This window comes from Trichechus manatus, unplaced genomic scaffold (genome assembly GCF_000243295.1).
Source record: "Trichechus manatus latirostris isolate Lorelei unplaced genomic scaffold, TriManLat1.0 scaffold00026, whole genome shotgun sequence".
Lineage (NCBI taxonomy): Eukaryota > Metazoa > Chordata > Mammalia > Sirenia > Trichechidae > Trichechus > Trichechus manatus.
The window spans coordinates 7,290,945-7,310,840 of NW_004443962.1; the positions used below are offsets into that span (position 1 = coordinate 7,290,945).

The 19,896-nt window shown below is 46.7% G+C and overlaps 1 protein-coding gene across 1 annotated transcript in view; it reads left to right on the forward strand.

Annotated features, from left to right (window-relative positions):
• SLC12A8 (solute carrier family 12 member 8) overlaps positions 1-19,896 on the forward strand; it is a 184,686-nt gene that overhangs the window by 95,718 nt on the left and 69,072 nt on the right. Inside the window, exon 5 of the mRNA XM_004373611.1 lies at positions 17,372-17,485. Coding sequence (XP_004373668.1) covers positions 17,372-17,485 — 114 coding nt within the window. The remainder of the gene's footprint in view (positions 1-17,371; positions 17,486-19,896) is intronic.

Genomic DNA, 19,896 nt, shown 5'->3' on the forward strand with positions numbered 1-19,896 from the left:
TTTTTTTTTACCCAATCACAGTTCCTGGTTGCACTACCTCACTTGTAAGCCTCATACCCCAGCTATTTTGCTTCAACTAAGGTTTCTTTTGCCTTTCACTGTTACACAAATTCCCACTGGAGGGCAGTAAATACTTTCAGTGGTAAAAAGTATACTCCCAAAGAACCTGAGAGTTGGAAAAAGTGGATGGTATCTCATATGTACCATGGGTCATGAAAGGGTTAGAAATCACCTGGCACATGGCTGGTTCTCAGTTAAACTTTGGTGAGTGAATGAGTGGGCAAACAAATCAAAGTAGAATAGGATCCAGAAGGCAGATGTACTGACACACATTAATCAGAGCAACTTGTGTAAGTATGATAAGAGTTGTAGGAGAATGAAGATGACTATCAGAGTACAATCTGCAAACAAGTGGAGTGGTGGAATGGAAAGAGCGCCTGCTTGAGAGGTAGACCACTTTGCACATATACCTCTTCCTTCCTTGCTTCTGCCTTCTTTCCACCCACCCACTCAATAGTCAGTTATTTTTTTTTTCCCATTGTGGCATTTTTTTTGTATGTATGTATTACATCCCTAAAAAAAGACTTCCAGGACTTCCCCTCCTGTGTGTTTTCATCTTGTTTCCTCATGGTCCATGATGCCACCCGAGGTCATCAGTACAATGAAAGCAAACTGACGTGATGGGAGCAGATTATTCTGCCACTTTTCTAGATCTAATAAGAACCTGGTGTTTGCCTCTCTTCTCAGCATTAGCGATGCTCTTAAGAGCGTTGGCCAGGATGTTCATGTGCACCATATGGTGGCAGGAAAGAGAGGAAAACAATTAGTTATTGAAGCCGATTGGATGCCAGAGCTAGTCTCCAGGATACAGTGGAGAATAAGATACATGGGAAACATGGAGCTCATTAGGGAAAATAATTTTTAATGACAATAATATGTAATTTCATGGTCATGCTTCCAGAACACACGTCCCTTACTGGCTGTGTAACTTTGGGCAAGTCACTTGAACCGTCTGAGATTGCTCCTCTGTATAATGGAAATAATAACACCCTTGAAGGGCATTTTTTTTTAAGGATTAGAAATAATGTTATATGTTAATAGTGGAGCCCTGGTGGTGCAGTGGTTAGGAGCTCAGCTGCTAACCAAAAGGTCTGCAGTTCGAATCCACCCTAGCTTCTTCTTGGAAACCCTATGGGGCAGTTCCACTCTGTCCTATAGGGTCGCTATGAGTTGGAATCGACTTGATGGCAATGGGTTTGGCTTTTTGGTTTTGGAAGTGCATTTTTAAGGATTATAAATAATATTATATGTAAATAGTAGCTTTTTTTTTTCAGTTGGGGTGTTTCTCTTTCTTCTCCTTAGTTTGGGGTAGTTCTCTTTTATCTCCCTAATTTCTTTTCAGAAAATGAGCACTTACTGGATATTGTAGAGAATAAATTTTTTGTCTTATTATTTTTGATTTTGATGATAGTTTCTTCTGTTAAATCTTTTCCTGGCTCCTCTTAAACTGGCAGAAACCAAAATGCTAGATTTCTTAAAGTACAATTTCTTATCATCCAGATTGTAAGAAATTAAACACATCCAAAAGCAAGTAAAATAGATTAACGTCACTGAACTGTGCACTTTTAAGAGGGGTTGAAATGGCAAATTTTTCTGTAATGCATATATTTTACCACAATGAAAAAGTAAATCATAAATTCCAACAGTAAATCTAAAATTACCGTCTGAATGAATAGCATTTTAAACTTAAATGTGATAATTGTAGGAGTAGTTTTGCATGCATATTCTTAAGTTCCTAAAGTAATAAAGAAACATTAGTTATGCCCTAAAACAAACAAACGATAACAACCGACTGTATACATCTCTATTTTTTTCCTCAAATTTCTGTTTGAAGAAAAAGGAAACTCACTTTTTGTTTTCCCCAACAACTCAGGTGGAAGCTACTTTTCAGAAGAGTTCTTCCCCAGTACTCACCCCACAGCCCTAGTTCCTGCTATATGAACAAATCTGCTCAGATAGCATAAGGGAATCCTGGAGGCTGGGGTTTAGTTCTGGCTCTGTCACTTACTCACTGTGAGCTTGCTGCAAAACATCTCTGCCTGAATCTAATTTCCTCATCTGGAAAGCAGAGAATACATACTACTTCCATTACAGATTTTCAGAGATTAAATGAGTTGATAAACCTTATTTCCTCAGTTCTAAGACACCTTTGGACTCTCTGGGTGCTGTGAACAGTTAACATCCTCAAGTGCTAACCAAAAGGTTGGAGGTTTAAGCTCACCCAGAGGCACCTCAGAAGAAAGGCCTGGCAATCTATTTCCAAAAAATCGACGATTGAAAGCCCTATGGAGCACAGTTCTACTCTGACACACATGGGGTCACCATGAGTCAGAATCAACTCGATGGCAACTGGTTAAGACACCATTAATTTTAAGATGCACGAAATATTCAGGTGGGAAAAAAGTACATTGTAAGTGTACATGTTGATTGTAAGACACTTGTAGATTTCAGGAAGTCAAAAAGTAAAAAAAAAAAAAAGCATACTTGAATCGAGGAACTGCAATGCGTATGAGGAGATTCTAGACAAAGGTAAGGTGGCTGATCACTGGAGATGTCCTGCCGTGGTGGAGGAGCTGTGATCTGCTGCCCAGGTTTCCCTCTTACCTGTCTGTCTGCAGAGCAGTGTGAAGTGGGGCCGCGCCTGTCCAACATTTCTCTTGACACGCCCCTCCCCCAATCAGATGCCCAAGCACAACACCGATTGGTTTGGGCCCAGTGTTGTTTCTCTTTTGTGTGGAAGCTCCGTCTTATAGAGAGTCAAAATACCTCAGCAATCTCCTTGGGACTCAGCAGTTTCTCCCCTTCCGTAAGTTTCTTTACACCTGACCTAGTATCTTCGTGTTGCTGAAGCCAGAAAATGATAATATTGGCTCAGTACTCCACGGTACGGGGAGGAGCAATAGGGCCGAGAGGCCAATGTCTGCACCATCTGGAGCCCATTCAGGGTGTCTCACCTTCTCCGGTGAGTCTCGTCAGTGAAGAAGAAAAAGGAGAAGGAGAAGAAGAAAAAACTCTGGTACTGTTTTTTGCAGGAGAAATATAAGGGCTTTTTAGTTTTGAAAGCATCTTTGCAATAACAGGGGTAGTGACTATGGAAAGGTGTTTAGGTTAAAAAATCCTATAAATGAAGCTGATGGCATCATTAAAACTTGAATATACATAAGCATCCACACATCCTGCCCTTGAGCCTGTGGGTAACATAGACAAACAAGTTCCAATACCTGCCCGCGTATCAGAATCACTAGGGGAGCTTGTTAATAGTATATCTTTCTGGACCTTGGCCCCTACCAGTCTGAGCCCCGGGGATCTGAATTATAGGAAGTACTCTAGGTGATTATGTGGAGCCAGATCTGGGGACATTGCCTTAAAGGCCTTTGGAGGGTTTCACCTGGCACTATACCTTTTAATGTCCTACATTTTTTGTTCTTTTTTACCCTGTAACGGCAGCCTTTCTGATGCAGTGGTCCAAACCTATTCTTGTAGTAGCCTTGCATATATGCATAGGACCTCCTGCCCCCTGGTGTTCAGGGAAGGCACTACAATGAGTAGGGGATCAGCTGATCTGTTGGGCCAGAAAGAAGTTCAGCCTCCCAGACTTGCCATTTTCTACCTGAACAGTGTTTCTTAGAGTTTGGACTGGGGACTGTTTGCATCTCAATCACCTAGACATATTAAAAATACAGTCTGAATCAGACTGTCAAGTTTGGGACTAGGATTCTGCATTTTTAGCAAGCACACTGGTGATTCTTATGCACATTCAGATTTGGGAACTACTATGTACATGCGACTTAATAATCCCATTGATCTGTGAATGGTTAATTTCAAGGTGAGCACAGATACTGTTGACCTGGGTCAGAGGCAAGCTTTTTACTGTGTAATAACCATTGATGCACACAGCTGACCCCTGCGAGTAACCAACTTTGCTTTTGTACTATTCTTAGGATAATGACTATGGAAAGGTGTTTAGGTTAAAAAATCTCATAAATGAAGCTGATGGCACCATCAAAACTTGAATACACACGAGCATCCACACATCCCGCCCTTGTTTTAGTTTAATCTGGCTGTTGCGGTATTTTTGCTTTGGCCATTATAGGTCTCCCAAGCAGAGTGCAGCTGCTGGAATAAGTAGCTGTTAACCTACAGTCCACGAGCCCCTGAAATTACATGAAAAATTTGATGTGAATAAGTGTATTTTTTCCAAGAGAGGGCCCAGAACTACTGCCAGATTCTCAAAGGCATCCTTGACCCCAAAAAGGGAGAGTTTAAAGATTAGACCAGGGGAATTTTCAACGATTAGCACAGCAAAGAATTTTAAACAGAGCTCACAGCCAGGTAAGGATTTCTGAGCTTCTGCAGACCGAGTCAACAGCAAGGATCTTAGCGTTTCTCAAAACTTACTTGGTTTCTCTCCTCTTTTTTCCTGCCTCACTTTTTCTTCCTTTCTGTTTCTCTTTCCCTGTTTCGCCTCCTCAGTCTTTTTAACTCCCTTTCCTCCTCTCTGCCCCCCAAAATACCCTCCTCATCTCTCGCTGCACCCCCTCGCTTGTCCTCCCCCTTACTGACCTCAATAGGAAGCAAAGCACTCGTGGTGCTTACCTATGGGATAACATTTTGTTAGTTCTTTTTTTGAAAATTAGGTGAGCTGGGCATTTAAAATTTCTCAGGTAGAGGGAGAAAACAATGCTCTCTGTGCTCTGAATTCCCTGGCTCTTTGGAGTCAGCCCTGACAGAGGGGTTTCAGTGGATAATGGTCCTCACTTATCCCCGGATGGGAAAGGGCAAGAGCAGGCAGAACTTGGTCCTTCCTCTTGGTCACAGTGTGATTCTGATGAAGAAAGTGACTGACCAGGATACTAGACCCCCAGCTCCAAGGCCTCTGGTGTCTCCACCGGATTACTTGCATTTGCTGGCTTTGGCTGTGAAGACCAGAGTAAGGAGCCCTATAAGCGGAGGAGGCCACGGGGACCCAGTCAAGGCTGCTGAGGGAAAGGAGAGCTAGCGTTGTTGCTCAGCTTCTAATCTCTGTCTGCTCCAGCTCTGTGAGCAGCAGAGGGCTTGTCTGGCTAAGCTCCCTGGCCAGCGTTCTGGGGAGGGATGCCTGAAGTATGAAGTCACCTGCTTGGGAGGGCCCGTTACATTGCTGGGCCTCGCCTGCTTCGGCCCCCGAGCAGCTGGGAGTTCCAAGGAAGTGGAGGGTGACATCCTGAGGAGTGGGCTAACATCCTGCTGTCCCCCAGCTCTTCAGACCCAGCTGGGCCTGTGTTTCCTCCCAGCCGTGGAAGGCATTCTCTGGCTGTGGGGAGTGAGCAGAATGCTCTCTGCATGGCTGTGCAAAGGCAAAGGATGGCACTTTCTGGCTCAAGAATTTTGGGGGCACTGCTGGGATGAGAGGTGCTATCATGGGTCTGTGAGGGACACAGAATCAAGGGGACTTGCCCTCCAGTCAGTCTTGTTGGGGTGGGAATGAGGTGGCCATCTACAGACACAGAGAACAAAAGGGACAATCACAGGCTGTGAGTGGGGTGCAGAGAGGACCAGCTGCCAGGCTTTGCTGTGAGCTGGGCCTGACTCCGTGACCCAAGGAGCCAGGTGGATGCTGGTCCGGTGGGATGTGGACTTTGCCACAGGTGGAGTGTGTAGGAGAGCGCCGCCTCCCGGGAGCTGGCAATAGGTGAAGCTACAGAGCATAAATTTAAAAGTGAAATAAGGTAACGAGACCTAAGGAGGTCTCACACTGTTTCTCTCCCCTTTACCCTCACTCCAGGGCCTCTGATGAGGACAGCACCTAGAGATTCCTCAGCCTGTGGCAGAGAGGTCCCCAGGGCTGCTCACCATCCAACTTCTATGTCACCTAGTCCCTACCCTTGATGCTCCCTGGGACCTGGGGCATTGTATTACCTTCTGAGGGCTGCCAAAACAGTGCTACAGACTGGTGGCTGATTGTCTCACAGTTCCGGAGGCTGGGAGTCTGAAATAAGGGTGTTGGCTCTGTTGATCCCTTGGAGGGCTCTGAGGGAGGATCTGTTCTATGCCTTTTCTCCTAGCTTCTGGTGATAGCCGGCGAGCCTTGGCGGTCTTTGGCTTGTAGATGCCTCTGTCTTCCCTCTGTCTCGCTCTGTGTCTTCTCCTTTGTAGGACACCACTCATGGGGTTAGGAACCACGCTACTCCACTAGGACCTCATGTTAACTGATCACATCTTCAAAGACCCTATTTCCAAACAAGGTCGCGTTCACAGACGCGGGAGGTTAGAACTTCAACACGTCTTTTTGAGGGACACAAGTTGATCCATAAAAAGCATACAAACTCATTTTCAGGGCAGTGTTCAGAAGAAATACGGAGCTGTCTGCCACAGGGCTGGCCCATCCCCAGCACACAGCTGCCCGCAGCCTAGGCCAGCGCTAGGCAACTGGGCAACCCCTCCCTGGGACTGCAGTCTCTGCTGCTGAATTTGCCAGTGAATTTCTGGGTCCTGATAGAGAGTTGGCAACTGGCTGTAACTGCTGGCCGGCTTTGAAGGATTGCATCAGATTTACTGCAGTCATGGGTTTGGAGTCAGACACCTGGGTTCAAATTCCAGCTTGGTTATAACTTGTTACATAAACTTGGTCAAGTTACTTAACCTCTCTGACCTGCTTTCTTTGTTTCTGAAAAACAGATAATGATGCTTCCCTTACTGGGCTGTCAAAGCATAAAATAATATCAGGTATGTAAGAGGTCTAGCATCATACCTGGCACAAAGTAGATGATCAAAAGATAATCATAATTAGCATATCATTGTTAATCTTGCAAGATTCCAGTTCTGCAGGTCAGAGGTGTGGGGAGAGGTACTGAGATTCTGCATTTCTAACACGCTGTCTCAGGTGATGCTGACGCTGCTGGTCCATGGACCAGACTTTGCATAACAGGGTAGGGACTTGGGTCACCTCAACTAAGCCCAGCCTAGAGGGATGTCGTCCTACCTCCTTTCTCTTTGCTTTTCTTCCCTGTGCCCTCTGGGTCCATCAGTCATCAGAACACTTCTGGGCTCTAGTAACAAATACTATGGGACAACAGGTAGGGCATATGGTCACCCTACCCATGGAGCATCCCCAGTGATTGTATCCATTTTGAGATGAGGAGGGAATCCAGAGAGTGGAGGAAACTTCTCAAGACCTTGAGGAGATGGTGCAACCCTACCTCACAGTCCATGAGCACTTTGCAGAAAGGCACACAGAGGCGGAGGAGCCCACGGTAAACGAACACCTGGAGCAGACTGTGTCCATCAGCCCAGGAAGATGGCCTATGTGCTTTCTTCTTCCTCGTCTCAGAGCCAGAGGCTTGCTGAGGGTGGCTGGGTGAGCAGGGAGCTACAAAGTCAGTGTGCTGGGGCAGCACACTGGTTATATGGCTCAGTGAGCCGGGTTAGCCTGCAGCAGCTAAGGGCTGGAGCGTCCAGGCTTCCAGCTTCTACCTGTGGCAGCAGCTTGATTAGATGGGAAGATCCCAAATCCGCGTCTCCCACTGACTTTCTGATTAGCCTTGGCTAGGAAGCTCCCTTTATTTTCTATTTCCATGGCTGTAAAGCAGGGAGGAGCTCAGACCCAAAACAAGGATGTGGGAGGTGATCCCTCAGGGGTGCTATGGAATAAACGATGACTTGTTTATCATATTTTTTGCACCCCCCCTGGGTCTAGCCACTGGGGACACACAAGGAAACAAGACAGCAGGGTCCCTCCTCTCACCGGACTCACAGTCTAATGGATGGCAGCCACACAGTGACAATGGAGAGAAATGTCACTACAGGGCTTACGGGGCCCCACAGCGCAGGTTGGATGGGGGCTCAGCCACACTAGGTTCTTGTTATGCCCCTGCTGATATCTGTGGTGTGGAGTTCTTTTTCCCTCTGCCCTTAGTCTTCCCATCTGTACAATGGATTTGAGGCTAAAGTACCCTCTGATGTTAGCATTCTATGGTCCTGTGATATTGAGACTTTAGCCAAGGGATTTTTGGGTAGGGCTTGGGATGGGGTAGAGCGGCCTACAGCTGCAGACCTCGGGGGTCTGGGAGTTTGATATTTTCAGCATGGTGTTTGGCAGGAGGGTGGCCCTGATGACATAAATGTGAGCGGCAATACTGACTGCCCCCTGCTGGGGGGGGCCACTTGACCTCCTACCCTCTCCCCAGCTGCCTGCCTGGAGAAGGTGTCCAGGCAAGAGTGGGGCAGGGGGTGACTCCCAGGTCAGAACTCTTGGCCACCACAAGAGACCAAAGCTAGGCAGGGATAGCTGATTTGGGGGACCACAAGTTGGGTTAGGATTATTTTGGGGGTGTCAAGGGCTAGAGTTTAAGCAGGATGGGAAATGGGACTCCAGAGGCAGGGACAGCCAGAAGGAGTTAGAGGTGGCTGGGAGGAACCCACAGGCAGGGTGGAGACTTCCTGTCAAAACAGCCACTTATCCTGGCGGGACAGTGCATTCCTTCCCCCCCCCACCCCCCGGAGATAAGAAAGCCAGATTTTCCTTTCTCGGGGCTCCTTTGAGCTGAGAGCAGCACAGGGCTGGCGGATGGCAGTTCTGTGGGCAGGGTGGGAGTGGGGCATCTCTAGGGGCCCAGCTGACCAGCTCACAGTCCTGGCTCCCCTCCCCTCCTTGGGTGGGCACTGACGCCAGCAGCGGCCCCACAAGGTTTCAATCCCAATAACTCCCTGTGCCTCAATTTGCTTTGCTGCAAAGTGCACCTACCTCAGAGGTTGTTGAGAGGATTCCATGAGCTAATCCACAGGAAGCACTTGGAACAGTGCCTGGCACGGTATATGTGGCGGTCACTGGCGTTACCCAAAGATGCCTTTTGTTTCCTGGGGCCTGGCTGGGCCCCGAGTTCCCGTTAAGTCCGTGGGCATTTGACAGCTCTTTCCCCTCTAGGCCTCTCTAGGCCAAAATGTCTTCTCGTCTCAACTCACTGACCCTAGGGCCATTATAAGAGAAGGTTCATTATGCATTAATATAGACCCATGTTGGCAGATGGGACAATTTCTTGCATATTAGAGATCATTCGCCATCAGGAAAAGGCTCATCTTCTCTTTCATAAGTGAGGAATCTTTACTCGGAAAGAACCCTGGCTGACCTAGATTTTAGGAGTTGTTACTGGAAGCTTCTAGCCACACCCCTCCCAAGCCTGAGGGGCTGCCCTGACATCACCCCTCCACCAGAACCCACAGGGGCAAAGGCTTCGTCCCTTGGGTCACCCAGCCCTGGGGACTCCTCTGGCCTGTCTCCTGCCTACATGTTTTCCCACTGGGTGGGGGCCTTCCCCAGGGGCCGGCAGAGGCTCCAGGCTGCCCCGCCCCAGACAGTCTGGGTGGGATTCCTGGCCGTCTGGGGCAGGCCCGGCCCCACTGCAGATTTCCCTTCTGGCCACTTGGGGAATGCCCAGCCCTCTGTGTATTTTCTCTCTGGGTGGGGGCCTGGGAGCTGGACACCCTGCTCACATCCTCTCCCCTCCCTCCTTTCAGAGGATAAACAGCAGAGCTGAAGCGGGAGAGGAGACTGTGGTCTGGGGAAGGCCCCCAGCTAACTGCCCGGAACTCTCATGGGGAATGAAAGCTATGCCTTCAGGCAGGTGCGATGGGGAGCTCTTCCAAACCAATCAATATTTCCTCTTCCCTCTCTGCAGCCCCCTCAGGCCACGATCGATAAAGTTGAAATCAATGCCGTTCAATTCAAAACACTTTCACCGATCACCTGCACCGTGCTAGGACGGTTATGAACCAGTTCAATGGGAAGGCCCAGCAAAACGGGACTTGGCACCATCTAGACTCCAAACTGGACTCTGAGTTAGGGTGACTGTTCCATTTTAGACTCTCCATGTCTTCTGAACAACTGGCTTCCATGTCTGAGTCCCAGTTTCCTCAGTTGTTAAAATGGGTCAATGAATTACACCATGAAGATTTTCTTCTCTCAGTTATCTTTCTTTGTCTGCACTAATGGGAGGCAATCCAAAACAGCGGAAAATTAAAATAAGACCCTATGGTATTGTATCATATATAATAATATACATATTTTTATAACTTATAATCGTTTTGTTTTATTAACATAAAAACCGTGGTCATGAGCTTATTCCACAGTCTTGGGCCACATATTGTATTGATAGCCACAGAGTAAGGGAAGGGGGAGCAGGGAGGTAGGAAGCTAGCTTGGAATTTTGCATCTACCATTGGAAATCAATGATGTATTTATTTGGTCAGTATGTCTTGGGCCCTAAGAATGGGCTTCTGGTTGGGGCAACTTTCAGAATTGGAAGGGTTCTGAAAAATCACCTAGTACCTTGCTACTTAAGTGTGATCTGCAGACCAGGAACTCTCTCACCGGGGAAGCGCATAAGGAATGCAGAATCTAGGGACCTCTTCCCAGACTGACTGAGTCAGAATTTGCATTTCAGAGCTCAGTGGGGAAGGGGCTTGCCTACAGTCCCACAGTAAGCATGTCTGTGCAGGACCGGGGCCTGAATCCAGGTGGTTCTTCCCTTGCTCCCCAGAGAAGTGTGTTCTATCCCCAGGAAGGGGGAGCAGAGCCCGGACTTCTCCCAAATCCATCCTCTTTGAGCTCAGCTTTGCCTGGGCCCACCCACTCCTTCCTGATGACCCTTTGCAGCTCCCAGGAGCTAACACCAAAATCACAGTGGAGAAAAAAACCCCATTGACCAGCCCAGGAGCCCTGGTGGTGCAGTGGTTAAGAGCTTGGCTGCTAACCAAAAGGTTGGCAGTTGGAATCCACCAGGATTCTTGGAATCTTTCCTCCTTGGAAACCCTATGGGGCAGTTCTATTCTGTCCTATGGGGTCACTATGAGTCAGAGTCGACTCGATGGTGATGTGTTTGGTTTGGTTTTGGACCAGCCCAGGTAGGCTGGAGACATGCTGGTTTCATTGCTCATCTTTGTCCATCTTAGACCATCTCCAGCTGGGCAGAATCTGCAGAAGTGTCAGGGTGGCAATGGGGCTGCTTGAACAGGAACTCTGTGGGTGACATTAGTGGCAGGACAGGGCCCTTGGGTGATCCCTTTCTTCCCCTTTTCACTGGCCCCTCTTTGTCAGATTTGTTGCCCCCCTCTCCTCCCAGGCTGCAGATCTCTGTCCCAATGAGGCAATGTCCCAGAGTGGTCAAGAAGATGGAACTGGGCAGACCATCCTGGGTTCCCATTCAGCTCACCATTTAGGAGGCCCTTAGGATGAGCCCCATCGTAAGGCCCAATGCCTGGCCATTGTAAAAGGTCCAGTTCATGTCATCGTTAGTCCACACTGTACTGTACTTCTCCTGGTCGGATCCTCAGCGCGCTCCGTTGTGGCCTTCTCTTGCCCTGCCAGCGCCCCGTTGTCCCCCCGCCGCCCCTCAGGCGTTGTTTCGGTGTGCTGTCCCTTCCCAGAACCTGGGCCTCTCCTTTCCTTTTCCTTGCATAGTCGCTCTTCCTGTGCTCCCCCAGGCCCCACCCCTCCCTTTGGGTCTGGGCGGCGGGTCCCCTCCCTCCCTTCCTCTCTCCCGGGCCCTTCCTCCGCTCTTTCTATTCCCGGTTGGACCAGCCTCTCCCATTGTCCGTTCCCAGGAAAGGGCTGTCTTGCTGGTTGAGGGGTGGGGAGACCAGAGCCAAGAAGAAAGCCAGTGCGGAAGCCCCTCCGGAGCCCGCAGCTCGCGGCGGCGTGGCGGGGGCGGCAAGTGCCACTGCCAACGTCATTTTTGGAAATCTCACTTTCTAAGTTAGTCAATAGCCGCAACCCCCACGAGCAGGGGCTGACGACTTCCCGCTTGCCTCTTCTAATTTCAGCAGACCCGAAAGGGGTGCGGGTGGGGGAGGGCCACAGGTGCCGCCTAGAGCTTCCCGCAGGAACCTCAGCAGGGGTTGCCAGGTCTGCAAAGTTGGGGTGTTGGGGGGTAGGGCTGTGGGGCGCAACGCAACCCCGCAAGAGCCCCTCTCTACTTCAACGTGTGACAGGGTTGACTGCCTTTGGCCAAGCGGAGGCGGATGGGGTCCAACAAGTACCCCTTGAGAGCAGATGGGCAGACCCACAGAACCACAGCCCACTGGCCACAGCACAAAAAGCCTGAGTGACCCGGATTCTGGGTGGGAAGGCCAAGCCTTTCAGGCACACAGACCTTCAAGTCCTTTCCCTCTGCCAGCTCCTGCCCCAGGCCTATGGCGGTTTGCTATCTCTTGCTTTTTTATCCCCTGTTCTGTTTTTGTTCTTCCTAAAACTGCACAGCTCAAATGGGACCAAAGTATTTTTACTCCTTGGATACAGAAGCAGATGTTCAGGTCAAACTCCAGCTACATTCAGCTGCAGCAGCTGCAGGCACTGGACAGCCCTCTCCTTTGGGATCTGGAAGGTGTCAGAGCTGAGAGGGCCCTAGCCCAGCTCCCCTGTTGTGCCAGCAGAGGAACCAAAAAGCCCACTGAGGCAAGACATCCTTTGGAGGTCAATCAGCAAGTTTTAGAAATCCCTGGGGCAACAACTGCAGGATGAATCACAAAGGGGCACTGTGGCAGCCCTGGGTACCAGGTTGGGCTTTGCTTCCACCCCGCTGCGCAAGCCCACCAATCACTACCCCCAGGCTGTGGCATCTCACTGGGTGAGACACCTGTCTGCCTTCCACAGAGGGAGCAGGGGAAAGCTGCCATGATCTCTTGGGCTTGGTTCTTGGAGTTCAACGAGAACCTGTGCTCCTGCTTCTGTCTATGAGGGAAGGCAGTGCCAGTGACCTGGAGCCCAACATCTTGGAAAAAGAGGCCTGGCCCTCCCAGAGGGAGAATATGGAGAGTAGGGTTTTTACATCAGGCTATGTGGCCTTGAACAAGACTCTTCACCTTCCTGAGCCTCAGTTTTCTCAACTCTTGTCTTGCAGGGAGTTGTGAGGATCAAGGGTGACATTGTAAAGTCTGAGTGCACGGTGACTGGCACATAGACGGTGCTCAATAAATGGTTGCTTATCATTATTTTCAGAATAGAGGTTTCCCAGAGTCCCTGGGTGGTGCAAACAGTTAAGCATTCAGCTACTTGCTGAAAGGTTGGTGGTTCAAATCCACTCGGAAGCACCTTGGTAGATAGGCCTGGCAATCTACTTCACAGCCTTGAAAACCCTATGGAGCAGTTCTGTTCTGCACACATGGGGTCGCCATGAGTCAGAATGGACTCGAAGGCAACTAACAACAACAGAGGTCGCCTGAAATGTCCTTGGGGACCTGCACAGTCCCTGTGCACACAGACAGACTTGCTCTTGCCCAGCAGGAGCTGCACTACAAAAATAGAACCATTGGGTCTGTTTCAACCCTGAGGCAGGGCATGAGGCCATCAGGACTTGGGAAGTTGTGGATGCATTCAGGGCCTGGCAGAATAGAACGGTCTCACATGCAGAGACGGGCCCTAGAGTAGGGGTCCTGTGCCCAAGACATGCTTCAAAGGTCTGGGAAACCCCAAATGGTATGCAAAATGGCGGTGTCTAGGGAGAGAGGCCACCACTTTCATCGGCTTTTCAAGAGGATCCAGACTAAAAGGATTAGGTGGCTTTGGTCTTTGGTCTAGAAGTTGATGTAAGAGGGCATGGCAAGTAGAGTCTGCCTCAGCTCCGTGCCCTGGACATGACCAGCTGACCTCACACGGTGCCACAGCTGGTAAATAAAAGCCAATCAGTGCGTGATTAGGGCACCCACTCTGTGTAAGATTGAGGTCCAGCTAGGCCACCAGATTTGCAGTCTGTGAGAAAGACCAGGGCCCCAGAAGGAGGGGTGAGGACCAGTGGAACCAAGCCTCTGTGGAGGCTGGTTCAGCACTGGGAGGCCTGAAGAGGGGTAGGGGCTGTGAGCATAAGGGCCTGGGAGGTAAGGGACGAGGAAATGAGGCAGGGCCCACCATGCAAGCCTCCAAGGCTCCTTCCCATCCGCTGGGAAGTGGCCCAGGTTGGGGGTAGGCCATGGGGCCCAATGCCCTGCCTGACTAGGCTTGGTGGAAAAGTTAGAAAATTACCTCTCTGAGCCTCGAATTCCGGCTCGAAGGATATCACTACAGGATCTGACCTCAAAGCTTTGTTCAGAGACTGCAGACTGTGCACCATGGAGGGACAGAAGAGGGTGCACTTGCTGACATGATCTCTCCCTCTCTCCCCCACCCTGTCTCTTTCTCTCTCTCTTATTTAGTGCTCAGTTTCTTCCCCAGAATTATTATTCCTCTCCTTACTCGACATGATCATTTCTTTTTGTCCATGATTTTATTTGCCCTATCTTACTTGTGTTTCTCCCATAAATCACCTCAAATCATTTTGGGAAGCAGGTAGAGCATAAATGAAAAAAGGAAGGAGGAAAGAGAGGAAGGGAGAAGGGAAAGAGAGAGAAGATACTAGTGTATAGAAAAGCCGCCCAGAGAAGATGGGTGTTCAGTGATGGGGTGTTTTGTTCAGTTCAGAAAAGAGATTTTTTTTTTTTAATAAGTAGATTATACTTATTAAAGAAAATGTGGACAATTTGTTAAAAAAAAAAAAAAAACAGAAAAAAGAAAAAGAAATTGCCCATAATTGTATTATACAGACAACCACCGTTAATATTTTGGTACATCTCCTTCTTAGCTTTTCTCTTTTTTTCCTTAGTATAAGTTAAAAACATTTTTTGTATTTATACAATGACTGGCATACAGTTTTCTTCCTTAACATTATATCATGTATAACACGGACAGTTTTCCATGTTACTACAAACTCTTTACAAACATTTCAGATATATCATCCCCGCATTATTAGACATTTAAACTCCACCCTTAGTTTTACATTATTATAAATAAAGCATTGACAGACATCTTTATCCATAAAGTACTTTTCAAAATTAAGGTTATTTCCTTGAGAAAGATTCAGAACTGCACTTGGGAGGAGAGGGTCAGGGTTAGTGGTGGTATCTGTGTGAGTGTTGGTGTAAGCGTGTGCCGGCCATTGGCCATTGGCCCTACAGAAAGAGGGCACCTGAGACAGGCCTTCTCCCCACACCTACTTGGGAGTCAGATGAATCATTTCCTCAATCTGCGGATCTCATTGGTGGGATGGGCTTCACAGTGACTCATCTATTGGGCCTGAAATCCTCTGAACCTCTAGCGTGACTGCGGCAAAGCCCTTCAGCCTATCTGGTCTCCCCAGGGCTGCCTCTGGGCCTACTGAGATTGATGGCGCCTGATGAGGTGTTTATGTCCTGCTCCACCTGGCCTGCCCAGCACACACAGCTCTCCGCTCAGATGTGCTCTCAGACGTGTACCTCATTCCAGCTTAGCTGAGCTCAGTTCCAAGACAGTCTGGGCTGGTTTTCTCCTCAGAAAGGCTAGTCAGTGGGGTCAGCCAGCAGAGAAGCTAAAGTTAACTTAGCTATTACTGCCTTTTTGTTAATGAGGAGAAGACCATCTGTAAAGATGCCAAACCATTCAGAAATGTTGCAGAGTACTTGCGATTTAATGTCCCGGGACAAATTTTGCGTTCAGGCAAAAGAAATTGACAGTGATTTTAAGTCCTGACTGGACTCCCAAGGTCCCTTGTGCTTCCCTGAGCTTCAACTTTATTTTATTTTTTTTTGAAAAATACTTTTCCTATGAAGTTATGAATCTTGGAAGCTGCGAGAAGCTCTGGCCGTCTTGCTGGACTCATCAGCTTAGCAGGGGCTGTCTTTTGTGGATGGAAAGTCTGGTTGAAGTTAAGCCTTGAGGTGGGTGGAAGATGAGGCACCACAGCCCTAGGGGCTGGCTGTTGAGTGATGGATGAACACCCAACTTATAAGGAGCAGGGATTGGCTTCTCTTGGACTATAGTCATCAGGAACAAACCAGCTCATCTCTGAGATGAGATTCAAAAGCAAAGTCTGAATACCCTGGGTATTCCTGAGCCCAAGAACACTTGACTTGTTCTTTAAAATTCCATAGCTCATTAGCATGGTCACAGATGCTGTTCAAAGTGACTTCTTTCAACAAAAAGTAAAGTGCTTGTAGGATTGAAATCACTTGAAAAATCTTGTCAAAATCAACGTACAAAAACGTTTTAAATGCTTTGAAGATATCATATCTGAGCTAGTCCTGCTATAAAGTAGTCTGTGAACAAGTCAACTTGAAAGCTTGGGAGCTAGATGTGTCCATAGCTGAGTGAGTCAAGAGAAAGATTCTTGTCAGTGTGACCCATATTTGTGACCTACCTACCATGTGCCAGGTGCAGTGCTTGGCTCTGGGGGACAGAAATGTGTTAAGACTGGATTTCTTGTCTCAAGGAGTTTAGTTAGGGAAAGACTCAATATGGCTAATCATAGTACCAATAACTAATTGATCTTACTAATTGATCTGATTAGGAAGTTGATGTAAGGCCCAAAGGATGCAACATTTGAGCTGGGCTTGAAGACTGAGTACAGTATTGATGCTTAGAGATATGGAAGAACGGTCTGGAAGGCAGGAGCTGCAGCCTGATTGATGGCCCAGAGATGGATATTAGTGGTGTTCTTGAGGGGAGTCATCTGTGACTGTTGGGGAGGGGAAAAGGCAAAGAATGAATTGGAAATGATAGGTTGTTCCCAGGTTGTGGAAGGCTTTGATATTCATCCTAAAGAGTTCGGACTTCATTCTCTCGATAATTGGGGCCCATGAAAGTAACTTGCAAACATTAATTAAATTTTTTTAAAATTAAAAACAAACACATAAATATAAATATATGCTCATTGAAAGAGATTTAAACTATACTAAACCACGAGTTAGAATGGACTTGACGACAACTTAAAACAACGACACAAAGTCTGTAAGGAGCCCCTGGGTGGTACACAAATGGTTAACATGGTTGGCTGCTACTGAAAGGTTGGTGGTTCACGTCCACTCAGGTGTCTTGGAAGAAAGGCCTGGCGATCTACTTCCAAAAAATCAGCCATTGAAAACCCTATGGAGCATAGTTCTACTCTGACACACATGAGGTCACCATGAGTTGAAGTCGACTAAGTGGCAACTGGTACTGGTTTAAAGTCTATACAGCAAAAAATGAAAATACTCCCCTTCTCAGAGGTAACCACTGTTCCCCATCATGACACTTTTCATGTACCTATATGAGTCGGAACTGACTCAATGGCACATAACAGAAACAACATATCAATATAGATAGAGATATAGACACACAAAAAGTTAAGCCCGAAAAGTGGGAAGGAAGATGGTTCTGTCAGTCTCTCTTCTCCTCGACCACAACCCCTTCACATCCTTTAATGTTTCAAGCTTTATAAAATAGGACTATAATCTAAGGAAGTCTGTGCTATTTCTTATCACATGACTCATTTTGCTCTCCTTTTTATTATTTCAGAACATGGTTTTATTGGATATTCACCGGAAGTGCTACAGAACAACACTCTGCCAGATTACAGCCCTGGGGAGTCCTTCTTCACTGTCTTTGGAGTGTTCTTCCCCACAGCTACAGGTACTGTAATTTGAGTTCTTTTTCACTCTCACTTTGGGAGTTTAAATGCTTAGTTCCCCAAACTAAACATCATAATTGGCCTGCATGCTCTCTTAGCAGAGACCTGGTGGTGCAATGGTTAAGTGCTCCTTTGAATCTACCAGCCGCTCCTTAGAAACCCTATGGGGCAGCTCTGCTTTGTCCTATGGGGTCACTATGAGTCGGAATTGGCTCAACAGCAATGGGTATGGGTGCTCTTAGCATGTATATCTCTGAAGATACATGTCTAGAAGATAGCCTTAGCTTTAACTAAGAATCTATTATTTCAACAGAGAATTTACTTGTTTATAATTCCTGAAGTTTCCCCAACATGATTTAATCCTCCTTATCCCTTATATGGTGACACTTTTGGCCAAGTTTATAGAGGGGACACATTTTGTTGTAGGGCTAAATGGGATGGTTTCCTCAGCAGGACAAACTGCCCTCTTCACACCTGGAATGAATGCGTATCTGATTTTGAAACCCCACTTTCCCCTTCCCCCAACTGTGCATCTTCTCCTAGAGGAAAAGCATAAATTTTCTAGACCCCTTTCTCTTTCTTTCCCTGGTCTTATATGTATAAGTTTTTTTAAATGTTTGTATTTATACTATAAATGGTGTAATTAGTTTTCGTATCATTACATTATATATAACATGGACAGTTTTTCATGATAGTACAATCTCTTTATAAACATTTAAAATTTAGAAGCATAAATTGTTAAGCAACAAAGGATAAATTTTCTTTCCTTGTTGTATTGGGTGTAGGCCATGGAAGAGTGGCTCTGGAAGAGCCTTCCAAAGCTGTGGTCCCTAGAGAACTCTTGCCTTATTCTTGGGTTCCTGGCCTGGAAGGCAGTAAGCTAACATGTCAACCAAATGATCTATAGTAAATAACCATTTGCTAGAGATTCGGCTTGTCCCCAGGGCACAGACTCAGAAAAGCATATCACTTTTGATCAAGAATATGTTAATGACCAGGAATGTGCCTGATCTTGCCTCCTTGTCTTCCTCTCTTTCTTCCTCTGGCTTCCTACATGTGGCCATTTCCTTACTCATTATTCTCTGTCCTGATATGATAGGGGTAGAAAAAAGGAGAAGCAGCTCAAAGCCAGCAATTTTGCTTCTTTGGTTTAGTTCTAAGAAAAGATTTTCTGGGAATAAAGGCTAAAACCCCTCCATAGCATGAAGTTTGTGGATTAGATGTGGATCTCAATGAACTTTTTTCATCCCTCCCTTACCTTCTTAATCATTTTTTTCAATCATTTTTCCCTCTTCTGTTAATCAATTGAATAATTTCTATTGGTCTATTTTCAGGTTCACTGACTCGTTTGTTATTTTTGATCTCTATTAAGACCATCCAGTGAATTTTTATTTCAGATATTTTAGTTTTCAGTTCTGAAATGTCCATTTGATTCATTTTTATAGTTTTGATTTTTCTGCTGAGACTCATTCATTACGAGCATATTTTCCCTGGGGTTCTTGAGCATACTTATGATGCTACTTTAAAATCTTTCCTTGCTAATTCCAATATTTTTGTCATCTCAGAGTTGGTCCCAATCGATTGCCTTCTTGAGTTCTGGTCAGGTTTTCCTGTTCTTTCACTTGTCTAGTAATTTTGGAATTAATCTTGGGCATTAGTGAATACTATGTTGTAGAACCTCAGAATTCTGTTAGATATTTAGCCAAAGAATCTTTTTTTTTCTTTTTTTCTTGTGTTAGCAAGCAGTTAACTTGGCTGGACTCAGACTTCAAAATCTGTCTCCTTTGATGGAGAACAGCTAAGATCTGTGTACGGTTTTGTTTTTTGTTTTTTTCTTTTTTGGCCTTAACTGGGCTGTTTGGAATTTGCCTGATGCACATGTATTTCAGGGATCAGCCAGCGATTTAGACAGAGTGTATACACATGATTTGGGGCTCCTTTTTTCCAGGATTTCTCTACTCACTTTGTAGCTGCTCTAGAAGCCCCGATTTTTGTCCTCTGATTGTTGGAGTCAGTAATTGCAGGCTTCTATCAGAGTGTTGGCCTCATTGCATGGTGCAGCCTGGCTGTCAGGCACAAAGCTGTAAAAAATGAAATGAAACAAAACAAAACAGGAAACTCAGTCAGTGTGTTACTTTCTTCCAAGCATAGACCCCTCTCCAGTTTTTGCATGATTATAATCATTCAGGCATTTGTTTTTTGTATTTTTTCAGAGTTTATACTTGTTATCTGTGGGAAGATCAGTCCAATAGGAGCTACTCTGCCATTACCAAAAGTAGAAACTCCTCCTTAATGACTGTGTTTTTACTGGATCTAGTTTTTTGGTTTTCTGAAGGTTTGGGAATTAGAATTTGTAGTAGACCAATAGAACAGAATAGAGAGTCCAGAAAAAGACCCTCGCATAGATAGTCAA